This window comes from Peromyscus eremicus, chromosome 20 (genome assembly GCF_949786415.1).
Source record: "Peromyscus eremicus chromosome 20, PerEre_H2_v1, whole genome shotgun sequence".
NCBI lineage: Eukaryota > Metazoa > Chordata > Mammalia > Rodentia > Cricetidae > Peromyscus > Peromyscus eremicus.
Window position 1 is genome coordinate 18,307,742 of NC_081436.1, and position 17,577 is coordinate 18,325,318.

General features: G+C 39.1%; 1 protein-coding gene across 2 annotated transcripts in view; it reads left to right on the forward strand.

Moving 5' to 3' along the window:
- The window catches only part of Smc1b (structural maintenance of chromosomes 1B), an 81,045-nt gene that overhangs the window by 40,547 nt on the left and 22,921 nt on the right, over positions 1-17,577 (forward strand). For both annotated transcript variants that reach the window (XM_059247549.1, XM_059247550.1), the window contains exons 13-18: positions 2,670-2,804; positions 3,360-3,476; positions 4,440-4,546; positions 10,908-11,049; positions 11,888-12,033; positions 13,406-13,559. In XM_059247549.1, the coding sequence (XP_059103532.1) occupies positions 2,670-2,804; positions 3,360-3,476; positions 4,440-4,546; positions 10,908-11,049; positions 11,888-12,033; positions 13,406-13,559 (801 nt within the window). The remainder of the gene's footprint in view (positions 1-2,669; positions 2,805-3,359; positions 3,477-4,439; positions 4,547-10,907; positions 11,050-11,887; positions 12,034-13,405; positions 13,560-17,577) is intronic.

Consider the following 17,577-nt stretch of genomic DNA (forward strand, 5'->3'; position numbering starts at 1 on the left):
GTTGTTACACAGAGAAACACTGTCTTGAAAAAAGAAATATATTTGTACAGATATTTGTACAATTTCTTTTCTCAGTTTCTTTATCATATAATTAAAGAGACTATCAATGGTTATCATATTTAAGTTTGTGATACTAGAAGAATGTCCTTCAAGGGACATTGCCACCTATTCTAAATTTATAATCTGTTTGCAGTTGTCATGTTAGGTGTAGTTATTACCTGGTTAAATATATGTTCACAAGTGTATGTGAGATAGTTATGTTAGGCATAATCATGACCTGGTTGTTGTTTTCATTTGGAAATTAATCGTGACATAAGGAGATATGATTGTGCCAAGTTGACAAGGGGTGGACTTGTGATGGTTATTCTTGGTTGTCAACTTAACTACACCTAGAATTAACTAAAACTCAAAAAGGCAATGTACACATGTGAGGGATTTTTGCTTAATTTCAAGTGGGAAGATCCACTTCTAATCTGGATCTTTGAGGTGGGAAGACCTGTATTTAATTTGGGCCACATCTTCTGGAAGCCTATATAAAGATATGGAAGAGGGAAGATTCACTCTGCCAACTTGGTCTCACTCTCACTGGCAAGTTCATTCCTTTACTGGCATTAGGGCCTACTTCTTCAGAATTCCAGCGTAAACTGAAGACTAGCTGAGATATCCAGCCTCATGGACTGAATGACTACTGGATTCTTGAACCTTCCATTCATGGGTAACCATTGTTGGATTAGCTGGGCCACAACCTATAAATCACTCTAATAAATCCTCTTTCTCTCTATATGTAGGAATCATTCTATAAGTTCTGTTACTCTAGAGAATCCTGACTGATACAGGATGGCTCAACAATTAAGAGATATTGCTGCTATAGCAGAAGACCTGAGTTTGTTTCGCAGCACCCACGTTGAGCTGCTTATAGCCACTTGTAACTCTAGCACCAGGAGATCTGATACCCTTTCCCAGCCTCCACAGGCACTGCACACACATGGAATGTATACACACACACACACACACACACACACACACACACACACACACAGAGTTATTAGTGACTGAAATACAACACCCATATGGTCAGGAAATAGGACATGCTCGTGATAGTATGCAAATTGAGATTGCTTTATTCTTATAAATAAGTCTTAAAAATTTCAATACATAGTTCTAGTGAAATGTAAGGGAAAGAACATTCATCCACTGCTTACAGACAATAAATAAAAACAATAATACTGTCAGGTGGTGGTGGTGGTGGTGGTGCACGCCTTTAATCTCAGCACTTAGGAGGCAGAGGCATCTCTTGTGAGTTCGAGGCTAGCCTGGTCTACAGAGCGAGTTCCAGGACAGGCTCCAAAGCTACACAGAGAAACTCTGTCTCAAAAAAATAATACCTTTGACCAATCAGTTTCACTGTAGTGAATGTTTTGCATGAAATAAAACACCAATACTTGAGATATAAAGACAGGTGTGTTGTTTAGCATTGTTTTTCACTTTTCATGCCTGTCTTTTCTGTTGGGAAGTTTGTTAGTTTTTGTGGAAGTTGTATGCTACCTTACTCCAGATGACAAATGTACTTACATACCCAGTCTTTTATTTTTACTTTATGTGATAAAATATATGATATACATATATATAGAAAAGGGGGGTGTTCTGGCTTAATGTATATCAATGTACCACATGCATGCAGTGCCCATGGAGGCCAGAAAAGGTCATCAGGAACTCCATGGGACTGGAATTATACAGTTGTGAGCTACCCTGTAAGTGCTGAGAATTGAACATTAGGGTCCTCTGTAAGAATATCCAGTGCTCTTAACTACCAAGCTGTCTCTCCAGCACCCCACCCCTTTTTATGTGTATGAGTGTTTTGCCTGCACATATGTCTGTGCCACCTGAGTGCTTGATGCCTGCAAAGGGTAGAAGGGGGCATTGGATCTCCTGGAACTGTAACATGAATCTTAAAGGTTCTTATTAATAAAATCAAACCTGAGCCAAGTATTGGGGTGAACACTGGAAGATCAGAGAGACAGAACAAGCCACAGCTAACCTCACCTGGCCAACTTCTCAGCTGATCTTGTTTCCTCAGACTGGAAGCCTCTGTGTCCTCATATCCGAATGGCTCTCAGCTGAACTGTGCTTCTCAAAACCTAAAAGCTTAACCAGCCAAATGCTTCTAGTTTCTGGTCCTTACGCCTTATATACCTTTCTGTTTCCTACCATCACTCCCTGGGATTAAAGGCTGGCTTTCTGGGATTAAAGGCATGAGTCTCCATGCTTGGCTGTATCCTTGAACACATGGATTTCTGCCTCTGGAATGCTAGGATTAAAGGCGTGTGCTACCACTGCCTGTCCTAAGTATCTAGTGGCTTTTCTATTCTCTGACCCCAGATGAGTTTATCAGGGTACACAATATTTTGGGGAACACAATACCACCACATGGAACTGAAGTTATAGATGATTGTGAGCCACTATGTAAGTGCTAGGGATTGAACTTTGTTATTTGCAAAAGCAGTCAGTGCTCTTAACCACTGAGACATCTCTACATTCCCCAGGCCATATCTCTTATCGAAAGAAGTTGTTGAATGGTTGTGTGCAAAATCAGTGAGTCTTTATTATGAAAGCACTAAATAGTAAAAGTGCTTTTCCACTATAAAATGTTCCCACATTTCTCTGTTTAGGAGTTAATGAAGACACTCCGAAAGGAAACAGATCTGAAACAAATACAGACTTTAGTACAAGGAACCAATACACGACTCAAGTATTCACAAAATGAACTAGAGACAATGAAAAAGAAGCATCTTGCATTTTACCGGGTAATGTACACTTGTCTAAAGTTTGTTGGAAATTTGTATCACAACATAGAATATTTTGGTTTTTGGTTTTTCGAGACGGGGTTTCTCTGTGTAGCTTTGCGTCTTTGCTGGAACTCACTCTGTAGCCCAGGCTGGCCTCGAACTCACAGAGATTCGCCTGCCTCTGCCTCTCAAGTACTAGGATTGAAGGTGTGCACCACCACCGCCCAGCTACAACATAGAATTTTAAGAATGATATTTACGCCAGGTTTTGGTGGCACATACCTTTAATACAAAGGGAGTTCTAGGACAGCCAAAGCTACACAGAAAAACCCTGCCCCTCCCCAAATGGATATTTACATAACCTTAAGTAATTGTAAATACTTTATCTCATGTTTAAGATTTTGTTACAGTCCCTGATGATTTCTATAGTATTTAATCATGTTATCTGGCTGTACCAGAATCCATTGTAGCTAACGTTTCTTCATTAATTGTAAAAGACATCTATCATGTTTTTAGCCTTACTGTATAAAAGTAAAATAGTCGTATTATTAAGCAGAATTTTTTTCTTATTAGGAGCAATCTCAGCTACAAAGTGAATTGCTGAATATTGATTCTCAGTGTACTATGCTGAATGAAGGAGTCAACAAGCAGCAACAAAAAATTGAAGAATTGCAAGATAAGATAGATAAGGTAATAAATATTACACTTGTTACTAAATGGCTTATAGAATATAGTTCTAGACCAAAGCTAGGGATTCTTGGCTATGTACACACAACTGTGGATTCAAGATTATCTCGGGAAATCATCCTTTGGATATTGTTATTTGTTCATGCCCAGAACAGAGAATAATATCAAAATGTGATCTACCAGTACAGAGGATCATGGACCTGTGTAGTTTCCCATGATTTTGATTATCCACTGGCATTAATGTTACTTACTGCTATATCAGTCTTATCACATTTGTGTTTAACTGAAATCTACAAGTTTTTAACATAACTTACTATTAAAATGCTATTGTATTTGAGGCTAGATAATATTGTTGGATTGAGATTATGCCAGTTTTTTGGAATTTATTACTGATTCTGTGCTCTAATCCTGAGTTGTTTTTACTGCCCAAGATGTTTCATCTTACTCATATAAAGGATACATGTTTTTTTTTTTAACATAGAACATTATATTTTAGCAGGGCTAAAGAACATAGAATCTCTAAAGCTTTTATCAGACCATTTGTAATACCATTTAATAAAGCCAGTTCATAAGCTTTTTCATGTATTCATGTTTTCTGAATAAGAACTTTGAAAATAATATGAGTATAGTTTATGGAGATAAGGACGAGAAAGCACTGGGCTGAATGCACTGATTAGCTTTTGACCTAATTCAGTAAAAGCTAAAAGTGAAATATGATAACACTGATTATGTATTTTTTTAAAGATTTATTTATTTATTATGTATACAATGTTCTGCCTGCACACCAGAAGAAGGCACCAGATCTCATTACAGGTGGTTGCGAGCCACCATGTGGTTACTGGGAATTGAACTCAGGTCCTCTGGAAGAGCAGACAGTGCTCTTAACCTCTGAGCCATCTCTCCAGGCCCTGATTATGTATTTTTAAAAATGGTTATTAAATCAGTTGTTTTAAAATAATTTAAAAGGTGGAAGATGAAATATTCCAAGACTTCTGTGAAGAAATTGGTGTGGAAAATATCCGTGAATTTGAGGACAAACATGTTAAACAGCAGCAAGAAAATGATCAGAAAAGGTATTTTTATTTAAAAATTGGTAAGCAGTATTGATATACACATAAAAATAACTATTCCCTAATATAAAGGAATTAAGCTTGAGGTGGGCTTTATTTCAGTTCAACAAGAAATAGCTAGTAATGGTAAACTTACAGTACAGTAGTTGATCACACTTGATACATAAGGCCCTGCCTGGGTTTGATCCTCAGTACTACAGAGGATGGAGAAGCTAGTAAAACTTCAGTTTCTTACCAAGAAACCTAACAGAAACCAGAACAAAAAGGAAAGCCATATCAGTTCTCTTTATAAAGAAGTTAATTTCTCCCTAAGTTAATCTGTAGTTTAAACACCACCTATATAGACATTTTTTTTTAATTTAAATAAGCTGATTCTAAAGTTCACATAGGAAGTAGACAAGAAAAATATGAAGGAAACTAGTGAGCAGTGGGTCTAGAACTCCCATGTTGTACTTTATTTCGTTTTAGAGATTCAAGTTTATATGTGAATGTCTGTATGTATGCTATATGCAAATGTGTGAGACATTCTAGAGGACAGAAGAGAGTGTCAGAACCCCTGGAGCTGGAGTTAAAGGCAATTAGAAGCCACCCAGTGTGGCTTCTAACTCAGCCTTCTTTTAAAAGGGCAGCAAGAGCTCTTAACCACTAAGCCATCTCTCTAGCCCCCAATTCCCAAATTTTAAAACATAGTATAAGCCATGAGGAACTAGCTCATAAGTAGAGTCCAGAAATACATCTACAAGGAGGGATTTGATATGTAATGTCAGTGGACAAAAGTACTCCCCTCCCCCCACCCCGAGAAAGGGTTTCTCTGTGTAACAGTCGTAGTGGTACTGGAACTCACTCTGTAGACCAGGCAAAAGTTGTACTTTTGTAATAAATCATGTTGTCAGGCTGTGGTGGTGCTCGCCTTTAATCCCAGCACTTGGGAGACAGAGGCAAGTAGATCTCTGTGAATTCCATGCTAGCCTGGTCTACAAATTGAGTTCCAGAACAGCTAGGACTGTCACACAGAGAAACCCTGTCTCAAAAATTTAAAAAAAAAAAAACTCTTAATGTAAAAATACAAATATAAAAATAGTAGAATGTGTCATAAGAGAATTTGTAATATTAATCTCTTGGGGCTAGAGAAATCATTCAAAGTTAAGGGCACTGTACTGGTTGCCACTGCAGAGGACCAGTGTTCAGTTTCCAGCACTGGTATTGGAGGGCTTACAACTATCTGTAACTTCAGCTCCAGGGTATTCAGCACCCTCTTCTGGCCCCTGTGGGCATCCACATGCACATGGCATAAACACAGAGACAAGCACATATAAATAAACATTTAAAAATAAGCTGGGCAGTGGTGGCACCTGCCTTTAATCCCAGCACTAAGGAGAGAGAGGCAGGTTGATCTCTGTGAGTTCAATGCCAGCCTGGTTTAAAGAGTGAGTTCCAGAACAGCCAAAGCTACACAGAGAAACTGTGTCTCAAAAAAACAAACAAGCAAATAAAACCCAAATAAATGAAATACAAATATATAGAAAAACTTACATTATATGGCAAACAAATAAAATCAGAAGACAAGCCGGGCGGTGGTGGCGCACGCCTTTAATCCCAGCACTCGGGAGGCAGAGGCAGGTGGATCTCTGTGAGTTTGAGGCCAGCCTGGGCTACCAAGTGAGTTCCAGGAAAGGCGCAAAGCTACACAGAGAAACCCTGTCTCGAAAAACCAAAAAAAAAAAAAAAAAAAAAAATCAGAAGACAAATGGTACCCTGGAGGGCATGTACCATTTGTGTTTAGAAATGGTCAGTGGCTGCCTCAGGAAAGCTGACATGAAAAACAGAAGTTTTAATTTTTGTTTATCTTACATCTTTTGCATTTTGTACCACATGCATGTATCATCTTTTCAAATACATTGAAATATAAAAATAGTACATGTCCTTGAGAAAAAAATGTTTCCAGGTATGGTGGCACATGTCTTTAATCCTAGCACTTAGGAGGCAGAGGCAGGTGGATCTCTATGAGTTCGAGGCCAGCCTGGTTTACATAGTGAGCTCCAGGACAGCCAGGGCTCCATAAGAGAGACTCTGTCGCCGGGCGGTGGTGGCACACGCCTTTAATCCCAGCACTCGGGAGGCAGAGCCAGGCGGATCTCTGTGAGTTCGAGGCCAGCCTGGACTACCAAGTGAGTCCCAGAAAAGGCGCAAAGCTATACAGAGAAACCTGTCTCGAAAAAAAAAAAAAAAAAAAAAAAAGAGAGAGACTCTGTCTCCCCACCCACCTTCCTCCCAAAAAGAGAGAAAATGTTTTTCAAATCAAAATTATCAACATTTGGCTTACAGTCTTTCTGTTAATCTCTGTAACACTTTCATATCTCCTTCATTCATTCAACTTGTATTTACTGTGTGCTTTTCATGTGCTAGGTGCCCTTCCTAGGGACTGAGTACAACGGTGGAGAAGAGTCATGACCCTTTTTCTTGTTCTAGGTCCTTTACATTTCTCCATAGATTTTAGAATCAATTTTTCAATTGCTATTCTATCTTAGAGTTTCTGTTGCTGTGAAGAGATACCTTGACCACAGCAACTCTTATAAAGGAAAACATTTAAAGGGGTGGCTTACAATTTCAGAGGTTTAGTCCATTACCATCATGGCGAAGAACATGGAGGCATGCAGGTAGACATGGTGCTAGAGAAAGAGCTAAGAGTTCTACTTCTTAATCCACAGGTGTCTGTGTGTCACACTGGGTGTGGCTTGAGCAAAAGAGACCTCAATACCCGCCCCCGCCCCCCATGGTGACACACGTCCTCCAACAAGACCACACCTCCTCCAATAAAGCCACACCTCCTTATTGTGTCACTCCCTATGGGGGCCATTTTCTTACAAAACACCACATATTCTTAAAAAGAACTTGTGAGATTTCTATTTGGATCCTACTAAATTTAGAGATCAACTTAGGATGAATTAACAACTAAACATTGATCAACAAACACACTGTCTATTTTAGGTCATTTTTAATTTCACTCATTAATGGTCTTTAGTTTTCAGTGTATAAGTTCAGTTTTGTACCTGTTTCATGACATATGTTCCTCAGCATTTCATATCTTTGTGCTTTTGCAAATTGAGTTGTTTTTAAATTTCAGGTTAAAATTGTATGTTGGTAGTATATTGAAATAAAAGTAGTTCCTGCAAGATGACTCTACGGGTAAAGCACTTGCCATGAAGCCTTGTGACCTGAGTTCAAGCCCCAGAACCCTTGGAAAGGTTCAAGGAGAGAATAGCTTCACAAAGTTGTCTATTGACCACACTTGCACTATGGCATATGTGCTTCTACACACATATCATACACACACACACACACACACACACACACACACACACACCATAAATTATAAAACTTCTTAATGAAATAAAATTAGTTTTCCTTAAACTTACCTTGTATCTTGAAACTTAGCTAAACACATTAGTTCTATTAGCTCTTTGACAGAGTTTCTATGTAGAGAATCATATTCTCAACAGGAGGTGGTGGTGCACTGCCATGGCCAGCGGGGTCTCAACAGGGGCAACCCACCTGCGGGAGAGAATGAAAGGGACAGGGAGAAACGAAAGAAGACAGCAAGACAGTGTTCTGATCAAGCTGCAAATTTTATTCTCAGCAAGGCTTATATAGCATGGGAGGGGGAGGGAGCAGGAAGGAGCGAAGGGGTGCACGACGTGCCGTACATGCAGTTGAGGGGAGACGTGCAAGTCGTGAGGCTGCAGGGTGTTGTGCTAGGTGGTAAGGTCACTGGTCAGGGCCCATTGTTCTGTTGCTATGCTACTTGACCTACCTGACCTGTTCTTTATCTTTGGGGGCATCTGGTTTAGGGCAGGGGCTTGTTCTCTGGCCTAGCTAGTACTTTTCCATGGTCCATGTTTGGTCCCTGACAGTGCACACCTTTAATCCCAGCACTTGGGAGGCAGAGGCAGGCAGATCTCAGTGCAGTCGAGGGCAGCCTGATCTACAGAGCAAGTTCTAGGACAGCTAGGGCTACACAGGGAAACTCTGTCTCAAAAAACCAAAAAGAAAAAAGAGAGAGAGAATCATATTCTCAGTAAATAAAATGTTTTGTTTCTTCCTGACTAGTTAGTATTTTTTTTCTTTTTTCTTTTCTTGCCTGTTGCACTATCTTCATAATGAATAAAATGGTGAGAACAGACATATTAATTCTTAAGGGAAAAGCATTCAGACTTCTACAGTAATGTATAATGTATATAAATGTTAAGATATTTTTGTCAAATTGAGGAATTCTTCATGGAAATTCTTACCATATGTGAATGTTGAATTTTTAAATATTTTCTCTGGTAACCATTTAGATTCTTATATAATTAGAGTTTTAAAGATATGTTAAGTTTCAGTAATAAATTACATTGATTTTCAACAACCTTGCATACATAAAATGTGCCTAATTTAGTCATCATGAACTATCATTTTCAAATATTTTTCGATTCACTAAAATTTTGTTGGGAATTTTTTTGTCTCTTTTAAGTGTAATGACCTGTAGTTTTGTTTTGTTTATATCATTGTAGTGTTTGGTATCAAGGTAATGTTAAACTTAAGCTGTGAGGTCTCTTATTTACTTCTGGAGGAGACTGCATAGAATTGATAGTTTCTTCCTACTTGGCTACTTACACTTTTTGTTTTTTTTTCAGTTTTTTCGAGACAAGGTTTCTCTGTGTAGATTTGGAGCCTGTCCTGGATCTCGCTCTGTAGACCAGGCTGGCCTCGAACTCACAGAGATCAACCTGCCTCTGCCTCCCTAGTGCTGGGATTAAAGACGTGTGCCACCACCACCCTGCTAGCTACCTACATGTTTATAGAAAGGTTTTTACTGCCAGTGTCTTTAATAAATACAGGGTTATTCATCATTCATTCTACAGTATGTATTTCTTGAGTGAGCTTTGGTGATTTGTGTCTTTCATGAACTTTGTGTATTTTATGAGTTGTCAAACTTACTGACATAAAGTTATTTAAATATACTTTTTAAAGTCCGTAGCATCTTTACTGATGTACTTTTATTCGTGATTTGTCATTTCTCTTTTTTCTTGTTATCATGCTAAAGGTACCTCAGTGTTACATATCCTTTCTAAGAGTGCCTCTTTGTTTCATGGATTTTTTTTTCTGTGAGGTGTTTGTTTCTATGTTATTAATGTCTATTATTGTTTCTTTCCTACTACTTATTTTGATTTACTTTTCTTTTTGTACCTTTTAAAGATAAGAGTTTATAGTATGTAAGCCGTCTACATATCAAACACTGAATTATTCAAATGTAACTCAAGCTGGCCTCAAACTTATGATTCTCCTGCTTCCATTCCAAGGTGCTGAGATTATAGATATGCACTGACATACCCAACTGACATCTAATTGACAGGAGTTTATGGAACTGTCAGAAAAAGAAAGTGTCAGGAACTTCTTAATTTCCCAACCTTGAAGTTTATGTATGAATAGCTATTCACAAAGACTAAGAATAAATGTATAGATTATAACTTAAAGAAAAAGTGAGTAGATAATTTATATTATAAAAGGTTTAAGAAACTATCAACTATCTCTGGGCAGTGGTGATGCACACCATTATTCCCAGCACTTGGAAGGCAGAGGCAGGTGGATCTCTGTGAGTTCTAGGCCAGACTGGTCTATAGAGTGAGTTTCAGGACAGCCAGGACTGCACAGAAACCCTGTTTCAAAAAACAAGAAGAAAGGAAGGAAAAGGAAAGAAAGAAAAGAATGAAATAAAGATGGAAACTGTCAATATACACATCCTAATGCAAACAACCAAACTTTTTAATATAGTGTCAGAAAATTTGGCAATGACAGTGATTATTTTAAGGATATTTTTATATTTTTAGGGTATAGTAGTTTGTGGTTATGAATTAACAATCACTTTCATACAGCATTACTGATGAAATTACCTAGTATCTGCTATTTGCTTCAGACAATCCAGTAGCTTTGAATGGTGTTGTAGGTGAAACAAGAGTAAACATGAATTGATAATTATTAAATTGGGTAAGTTGCATGTGGTTCATTATAGCATTCATTCTACTTTTATTTTTGAAATTTCCTATAAGAAAAAAATTAAAAGGGACTAGAGAAATGGCTCAGTGGTTAAGAGCACTTGCTGCTTTTGGAGAGGATCCAGGTTTGGTTCCTAGCACCCACATCAGGCAGCTCACAATCACCTGTAACTCCAGTTTCAAGGATCTGATGCCCATTAGCCTCAGTGGACATCTGTACAAATGTGGTACACATAAACCCACAGATACACATAATTTTTTAATCTGGAAAAAAATTAAAAGAATCAACGTACTTTTCTTACCACTTATATTGATTGATTTTATTATACTAGATTAGAGTTTGAAAAACAAAAAACTCGGCTTAATATTCAGCTTGAATATAGTCGAAATCAGCTTAAGAAGAAACTGAATAAGATCGACACATTAAAAATGACTATCCAGAAAGGCAGAGAAGACATTGATAACCTAAAGAAGGTAATTTATTATGGGTGGCTGAAGTACCACTTTGTTGACGTTATGACTTCTTTCATTGAGTAGCAATTTTTTGAGCACCCAAGGGTGCCTCGTTGGGATGGGGGCAACATATTTCAGAAACATTAAAGTAAAACGAACAGAACTGATGCGTTATTTGATGTTAAGTAGGAAGAGAGAAAGCCGTGGCAGAGAGGACTCAAACATGTAGATGACAAGAGAATTCTTGACTGGAACTACAGGCTTCAGAATTACTGGTTGAGTTATGGTTTGCTCTGTTTTCAGAAGCAGTTTCACTATGTAGCCATGCTGGTCTCAAACTCAAAATTCTCTCCCAGCCTCCTGAGAGCTAGATTACTGATATGTTCCATGTATGGCAGGAGTTCCTAGTTTGTAGAGCAAATTAAAAGCATATGACAAGGGCTGAGACTATGGGAGGTGGAGAGCATGGTGCAATGGAGAAACAGTTGGGATTCTAGAAAATTCAGAAATTTTAGGAAGAAATAAGAGGAGGCAGTACAGAAGCCCAGCACAATGGGAAGGAAGAAGTGATGAAAACTGTTAAGACAGGCTGGCATTTTATAGTCTCATGAGCACTTCCCCTGGACAAATGGAACACAAGTCAGGTGACAGCAGGTTGAAGAGAATTCAAAAGGAAAGACAAAGATAGGAAATGATTACTAGCTTCCAAAATCTATAGGATAAAAGGGTCACAGTCTGAGCATACGGGATAAGGGGTTTTCTTTTTAGGATGAGTAGGTATTTTTACAGATAATAGCAGAACCTTTTTGTATTAATACAAAATGTTTTATGCACACACACACACAAATTTTCTCTTCAGACTGAAGAAGAATGTCTGAAAGGCGTGGATGAACTCATGGTAAAGCAAGAACAAATTAAGGAAGTGTTTGCCACTCAGAGTTCCAACATTGAGAAAATTCATACTCAAATTGAAGAGGAACGCAAGAAATTTCTGGCTGTTGATAGGTAATTAATACTTCAGTTTGAAAGACATGGCTAATATTCTAAACTTATACTTCCAGTTTGATATTTCTTATCTAAACTTGTTTGAATGTTTACTCTTTGTTGCTCTTGGTCCCACATAACATCTTCCAGATGTTCTAAACATGGAGAAAACAAGTGAAGTTCTTTTTGGCAGCTGAAAACTGAACCCTTGTGTAGTCCTTTACTCTGAATCTCTTTTGATACTGGTATTTTCCTGTCATTCAGGGATTCCCTCTTGTCTATGTCTGCACTTAAAGCAGTAGCTGGTACCTGACAAGTATATGTGCCATCACGATGAGGACAATCAGTGCCTTGAATCAGCTGATTTGTGTCAAAATGACATCTGCTGTCCTGTGATTGACAGGACCATGAGCACTTTTCTTTGCTCAACCCTTGGCCTGTCATAATTTTCCTCACTATCTAGAGACCTTCAGTGCTTTGAGATTTTGCCTCTTATATTTCATTTCAGCAGAGTTGTTTCTGCTTCTCTTTACACTCTTGAAAACCACTCATCTTCCTCCACCTCCCCGTGTATCCTGATCTCTTCTCTTTTGTTTTCTTTTTCTCTTTTTGTCCATTTTCTGATGCAATTTAAAGGTCCTTGTTGACTTAGTGTTAACACTCATACCCCACTTTCAGTCCCCCACTTGCACTTAAGGCATTCTGTGAGTGATGGAAACCAAGCTGTCAGGGATGCAATAACTGATCTGGTATCTATCTGCTAAGAGACATTCTCCTAGTTTAAGATTCTAAAATACACAGCCTATCTGAAGAGGAAATGCAGGGTGACAATTGTACAGATTTAAAAATAAAGTATTTTGGGGGCTGGATATGGGGACACACTTGTAATCCCAGCAACTGGGAGTTGGAAGCAAGATAATACAAAGTTTGGAGTCAACAGGAGTTAAATAGCAAAACTTTGTTTCAAGAAAAATAATTAAAATAACTGAAGGAAGACAGGGTCTTTGCTATTTCTGATTAAAGTAATGTCTATGAAAAATGTTCTCTTAGATCAAATGCATACATTGTTACTCTTTCTCAGGAGTGATAATGTGTAATTCAGGAACTGGCACTTGGAGCTCTCATAAGAAAGTAACATTTTCAGCCAGGCAGTGGTGGCACACACCTTTAATCCCAGCACTCGGGAGCAGAGCCAGGCGGATCTCTGTGAGTTTGAGGCCAGCCAGGGCTACAGGGTGAGTTCCAGGAAAGGCGCAAAGCTACATAGAGAAACCCTGTCTCAAAAAACAAACAAACGAAAGAAAGTGACATTTTTATGTATGTTTATAATGTAACATGTTATTCTTTGGTATAATTACATAATGAATAAAGTCATTCATACCTGTATTTACAGGGAAGTGGGAAAATTACAGAAAGAAGTTGTAATCGTTCAGGGTTCTTTGGAACAGAAGCTACTAGAGAAGCATAACTTGCTGCTGGATTGCAAAGTTCAGGACATAGAGATAAGTCTTGCGCTGGGGTCATTGGAGGACATCATTGAAGTGGAGGTATCTAACCAAAAATACAATATGTAATGTCTTTAACTGCTCGTGCTATGGTTTCTTTAGCTCTTTCTAGGAAAGGAAAGGGGAAAATATTTGTGGCAGGGTATTTCAAGGCAGATATTAAAATATTAAGATGAATTAATAGGAAATAATAGGAATCATATATGTTTATATCTATATATATGAGAACTCTAGGGAAAGCCAATCTCAGGATCTTACATTTTTATCTGTGTGTGTGTGTGTGTGTGTGTGTGTGTGTGTGTGTGTGTGTGTGTTTTTAAATTTTTTGGTGTTTCAAGGCAAGGTTGCTATGTAGACCTGGCTGTCCTGGAACTTGCTCTGTAGACCAAGCTAGCCTTGAATTCACAGAAATCCGCCTCCCTCTGCCTCCTGAGTGCTGGAATTAAAGGTGTAAACTAGCACTGCTCAGCGACCTTGCACTTTTTTATGTTGTAACCTTCTGAAGTGACATCAGGTTCTCACTTAACAGTGTCTGCTGCCCGCTGGAGAAATTACTTTACCAGAACCTCATCTTCTGAGGTTAACAGTGCTTAAGTGTTAACAGTCTGGTGTTAGCAGTCTTCCACTCCAGGCATCTCTCATCATCCTGTCTCACCTAAGGAAGAAAAAAAACTCACTGAGAAGCTTGTGAAATTCATAGTCCAAGCACAGAAGCTTGCTAAAGATTGGCACCTGGTCACTGGGCTATAGGTGCTTCTCTTCCTACACCTCTGAAGGACTATTTATAGTAGCTCCTTTTGCTCAGCACATAGCTAGCTGTCAGGAAAAGTATCAGAACCAACATCAGACTTAAACTAAGAAATGGATGGGGCTGTTGGTAGTATCAGGATCAAAATTTAAGACAAATGAGATTAATAAACTGAGAACTCTACTGGATAGTCAGTGTGTAAGGATAATTTAAACAGGGGTGGAGGTTTTAAGCAGAACCAAAAGAAACACTAACAGAAATGAATACTTTATATGGGCTTACTAATAGATTAAACAAAGCTAAAGATCCCTGAGCTTAAAGATGGCTTTTTAAAAAAAACCCAAATGTAAAAGACAAAGAGAAAAAAGGCAGAAAGAAAGAGATTTTCCAGATACTCTGGGAAAATTACAAAAGGTAGAAAGTATATGTACCAAGAAAGAAGAAACAGATAACAGATTCTTCCCAAGAGAAATACTGGAAGACGATCTGATGGAAAACTGACTTCCATGACTCCTTGATGGAAGAGGCAGAGTAGAAGCAGCCCTGGTAAAAAGAAACTAGCAATCTTACACTAGAACAAGCTCATGAAAGATCTCAAAAACTTAGAATCCAATTGGGGATTGTGGTGAGATAGTGATTCCTCTATCGTGGTCGGTCAACAAGAGAAAGTAAGTCTTCTTTGTCACTTCCCATGGGCTCAGTGCTATCTTCAGAAGAAACCTATTTAAGACTGAGCTACTTTGGGAGCCTGAAAATAAGAACTGTCACAAGTAAAGGTGTCTGGTGTCAACCTGCCACAGCCACCACAGTGGGAGACATTCAAGGAGGCATAGTGAAATGGAAGACTAGATGCTAACACACCAGGAAGTTCAGGTGGTAGGAGGCTTAGCTCAGGCAATGAAAAGTACAGTGCGGTGGGCTGGAGAAATGGCTTAGAGGTTAAGAGCACCGACTGCTCTTCCAGAGGTCCTGAGTTCAATTCCCAGCACCCACATGGTGGCTCACAACCATCTGTAATGAGATCTGGTGCCCTCTTCTGTATAGATAATAAATAAATAAATCTTTTAAAAAAGAAAGAAAGAAAAGTACAGTGTGGGGCTGGAGAGAAGGCTCAGCAGTTGAGGGCACTTGCTGCTCTTGCAGAGAACCAAGCTTCCTACACTCACATCAGGTAGTTCATCACTTTCTTTGTAACTCTAGTTCCAGGGGATCCATTGCCTTCTTCTAACATCCACAAGTACCAAGCATACACATGGTACACATACATATATGCAGTCAAGACATTTACACATAAAATAAAGTGTTTAAATCTTAGTCAGTATTCTATTGCTGTGAAGAGACACCATGACCATGGCAGCTCTTCTCTGCCCCAGCCCCAGGTCCTGCCCCGAGATAGTTTCTCTGTGTAACAGCTCTGGCCATCCTGGAACTCACTTTGTAGACCAGGCTGGCCTCAAACTCACAGAGATCCACCTGTCTCTGCCTCCCAAGTGCTGGAATTAAAGGTATGTGCCACCACTGCCTGGCTGACCATGGTAGCTCTTATGAAGGCAAGTATTTCATTGAGGCTTGTTTACAGTTTCAGAGGTTTAGTCCATTGTCATCATGGCAAGGAACATAGCAGCTTGCAGGCAGACATGGTGCTGGAGAAGGAGCTGAGAGTTCTACATCCAGATCCACAGGCAACAGGAAGAAAGAGACTCTGGACTTGGAATGGGCTTTTTGAAACCTCAAAGCCCAACCCCAGTGACACACTTCCTCTCTCCAACAAGGCCACACCTCCTAATCCTTTCAAATTGTGCCACTCCCTAGTGACTCAAGTATTCAACTCTATGAACCTATGGGAGCCATTCTCATTCAAACCACCATAAAATCTATTAAGTTTTAAAAGAAAAGGTTGATAGACCTGCTTTTGATGGCAAGAAGCTGAGCCCACCACCTGAGGATAACTGGAATCTAGACCCAGCCCTTGGAGCTGCCTATCTTCTATGAGGCTTACTGTTGACAGGACTCAGAATTCTGAAGCTCTAGTGCAACATCTCATGTCCTCAGCCTTTCTCTCAGCAAAGTGTTTAACACCTACCAGGTTTTGAAAAGATGGTGATCCAGTCAGGGGAAAAAAATCACTTTTTCTCATATATAGATCCTTCCTGTCCTATAACGTGTGTGTGTGTGTGTGTGTGTGTGTATTGCATTACTACAGTATAACATTCAGAAAGGAAGACCTAAGAGCTTGGTGTGGTATAGCAGATGCCTTTAATCCCAGCACTCAGGAGACAGAGTAGAACGTGATAAGGAAGGGTAGAGTGCAGGCAAAAGGACACATAAGAAAGAAGATATAGAGCTAATTATTTTCCTAGTTTCAACCTTGTCATGGTGTGTGTGTTTGTGTGTGTGTGTGTGTGTGTGTGTGTGTGTGTGTGTGTGTGTGATAGGTAAGTGTAAGCAATAGTGAAAGTGTAAAACTCTAGCTGGGCCTGGTAGTACAAACCTTAATCTCAGCACTTGGGAGGCAGAGGCAGGCAGATCTCTGAGTTTAAAGCCACCCTGGTCTATGGAGCAAGTACCAAAATAGCTAGGGATATACAGAGAAACCCTGTCTCAACCACTGCCCCAAAACACCAAAACAAAACAAAAAAACCCTAAAATATATAGTGTTTGAGACTGGGCAAGTGGTAAGGTGGCTACCTTAATCTAGTTGTGTGATGTTTTTTATTTATTAGTTCATTACAGTTTATTTCCAATAGAAAAAAAAACCGTAAGATATAACATGATTTGGCATGATGCTTTTCCTACATTTGGGAAATGTTATTATTAAATGAATAAATAATACCAGTAAGAAACAGAATATGGTAGAAGGAGCTGAGATTAAAAACTAAAGGCATAGAAAAATCTTTTCAGTAAAGCTTGTATACATATCAATAATAAACTTGCTGAGAAATAAGGAAAAACATTCACAACAGCTTCAAAAAATAAAATACCAAGTCGGGCGGCGGTGACGCTTCCTTTAATCCCAGCACTCGGGAGGCAGATCCAGGCAGATCTCTGTGAGTTCGAGGCCAGCCTGGTCTACAGAGCAAGGTCCAGGACAGGCACCAAAACTACACTGAGAAACCCTGTTTCAAAAAGCCAAAAAAGAAAATAAAATACCTAGGAATAAACCAAATCAAAAGGTGGAAAACTTCTACAATTAAAACTTTAAAATTCAGCCGGGCGGTGGTGGCGCACGCCTTTAATCCCAGCACTCGGGAGGCAGAGCCAGGCGGATCTCTGTGAGTTCGAGGCCAGCCTGGGCTACCAAGTGAGTTCCAG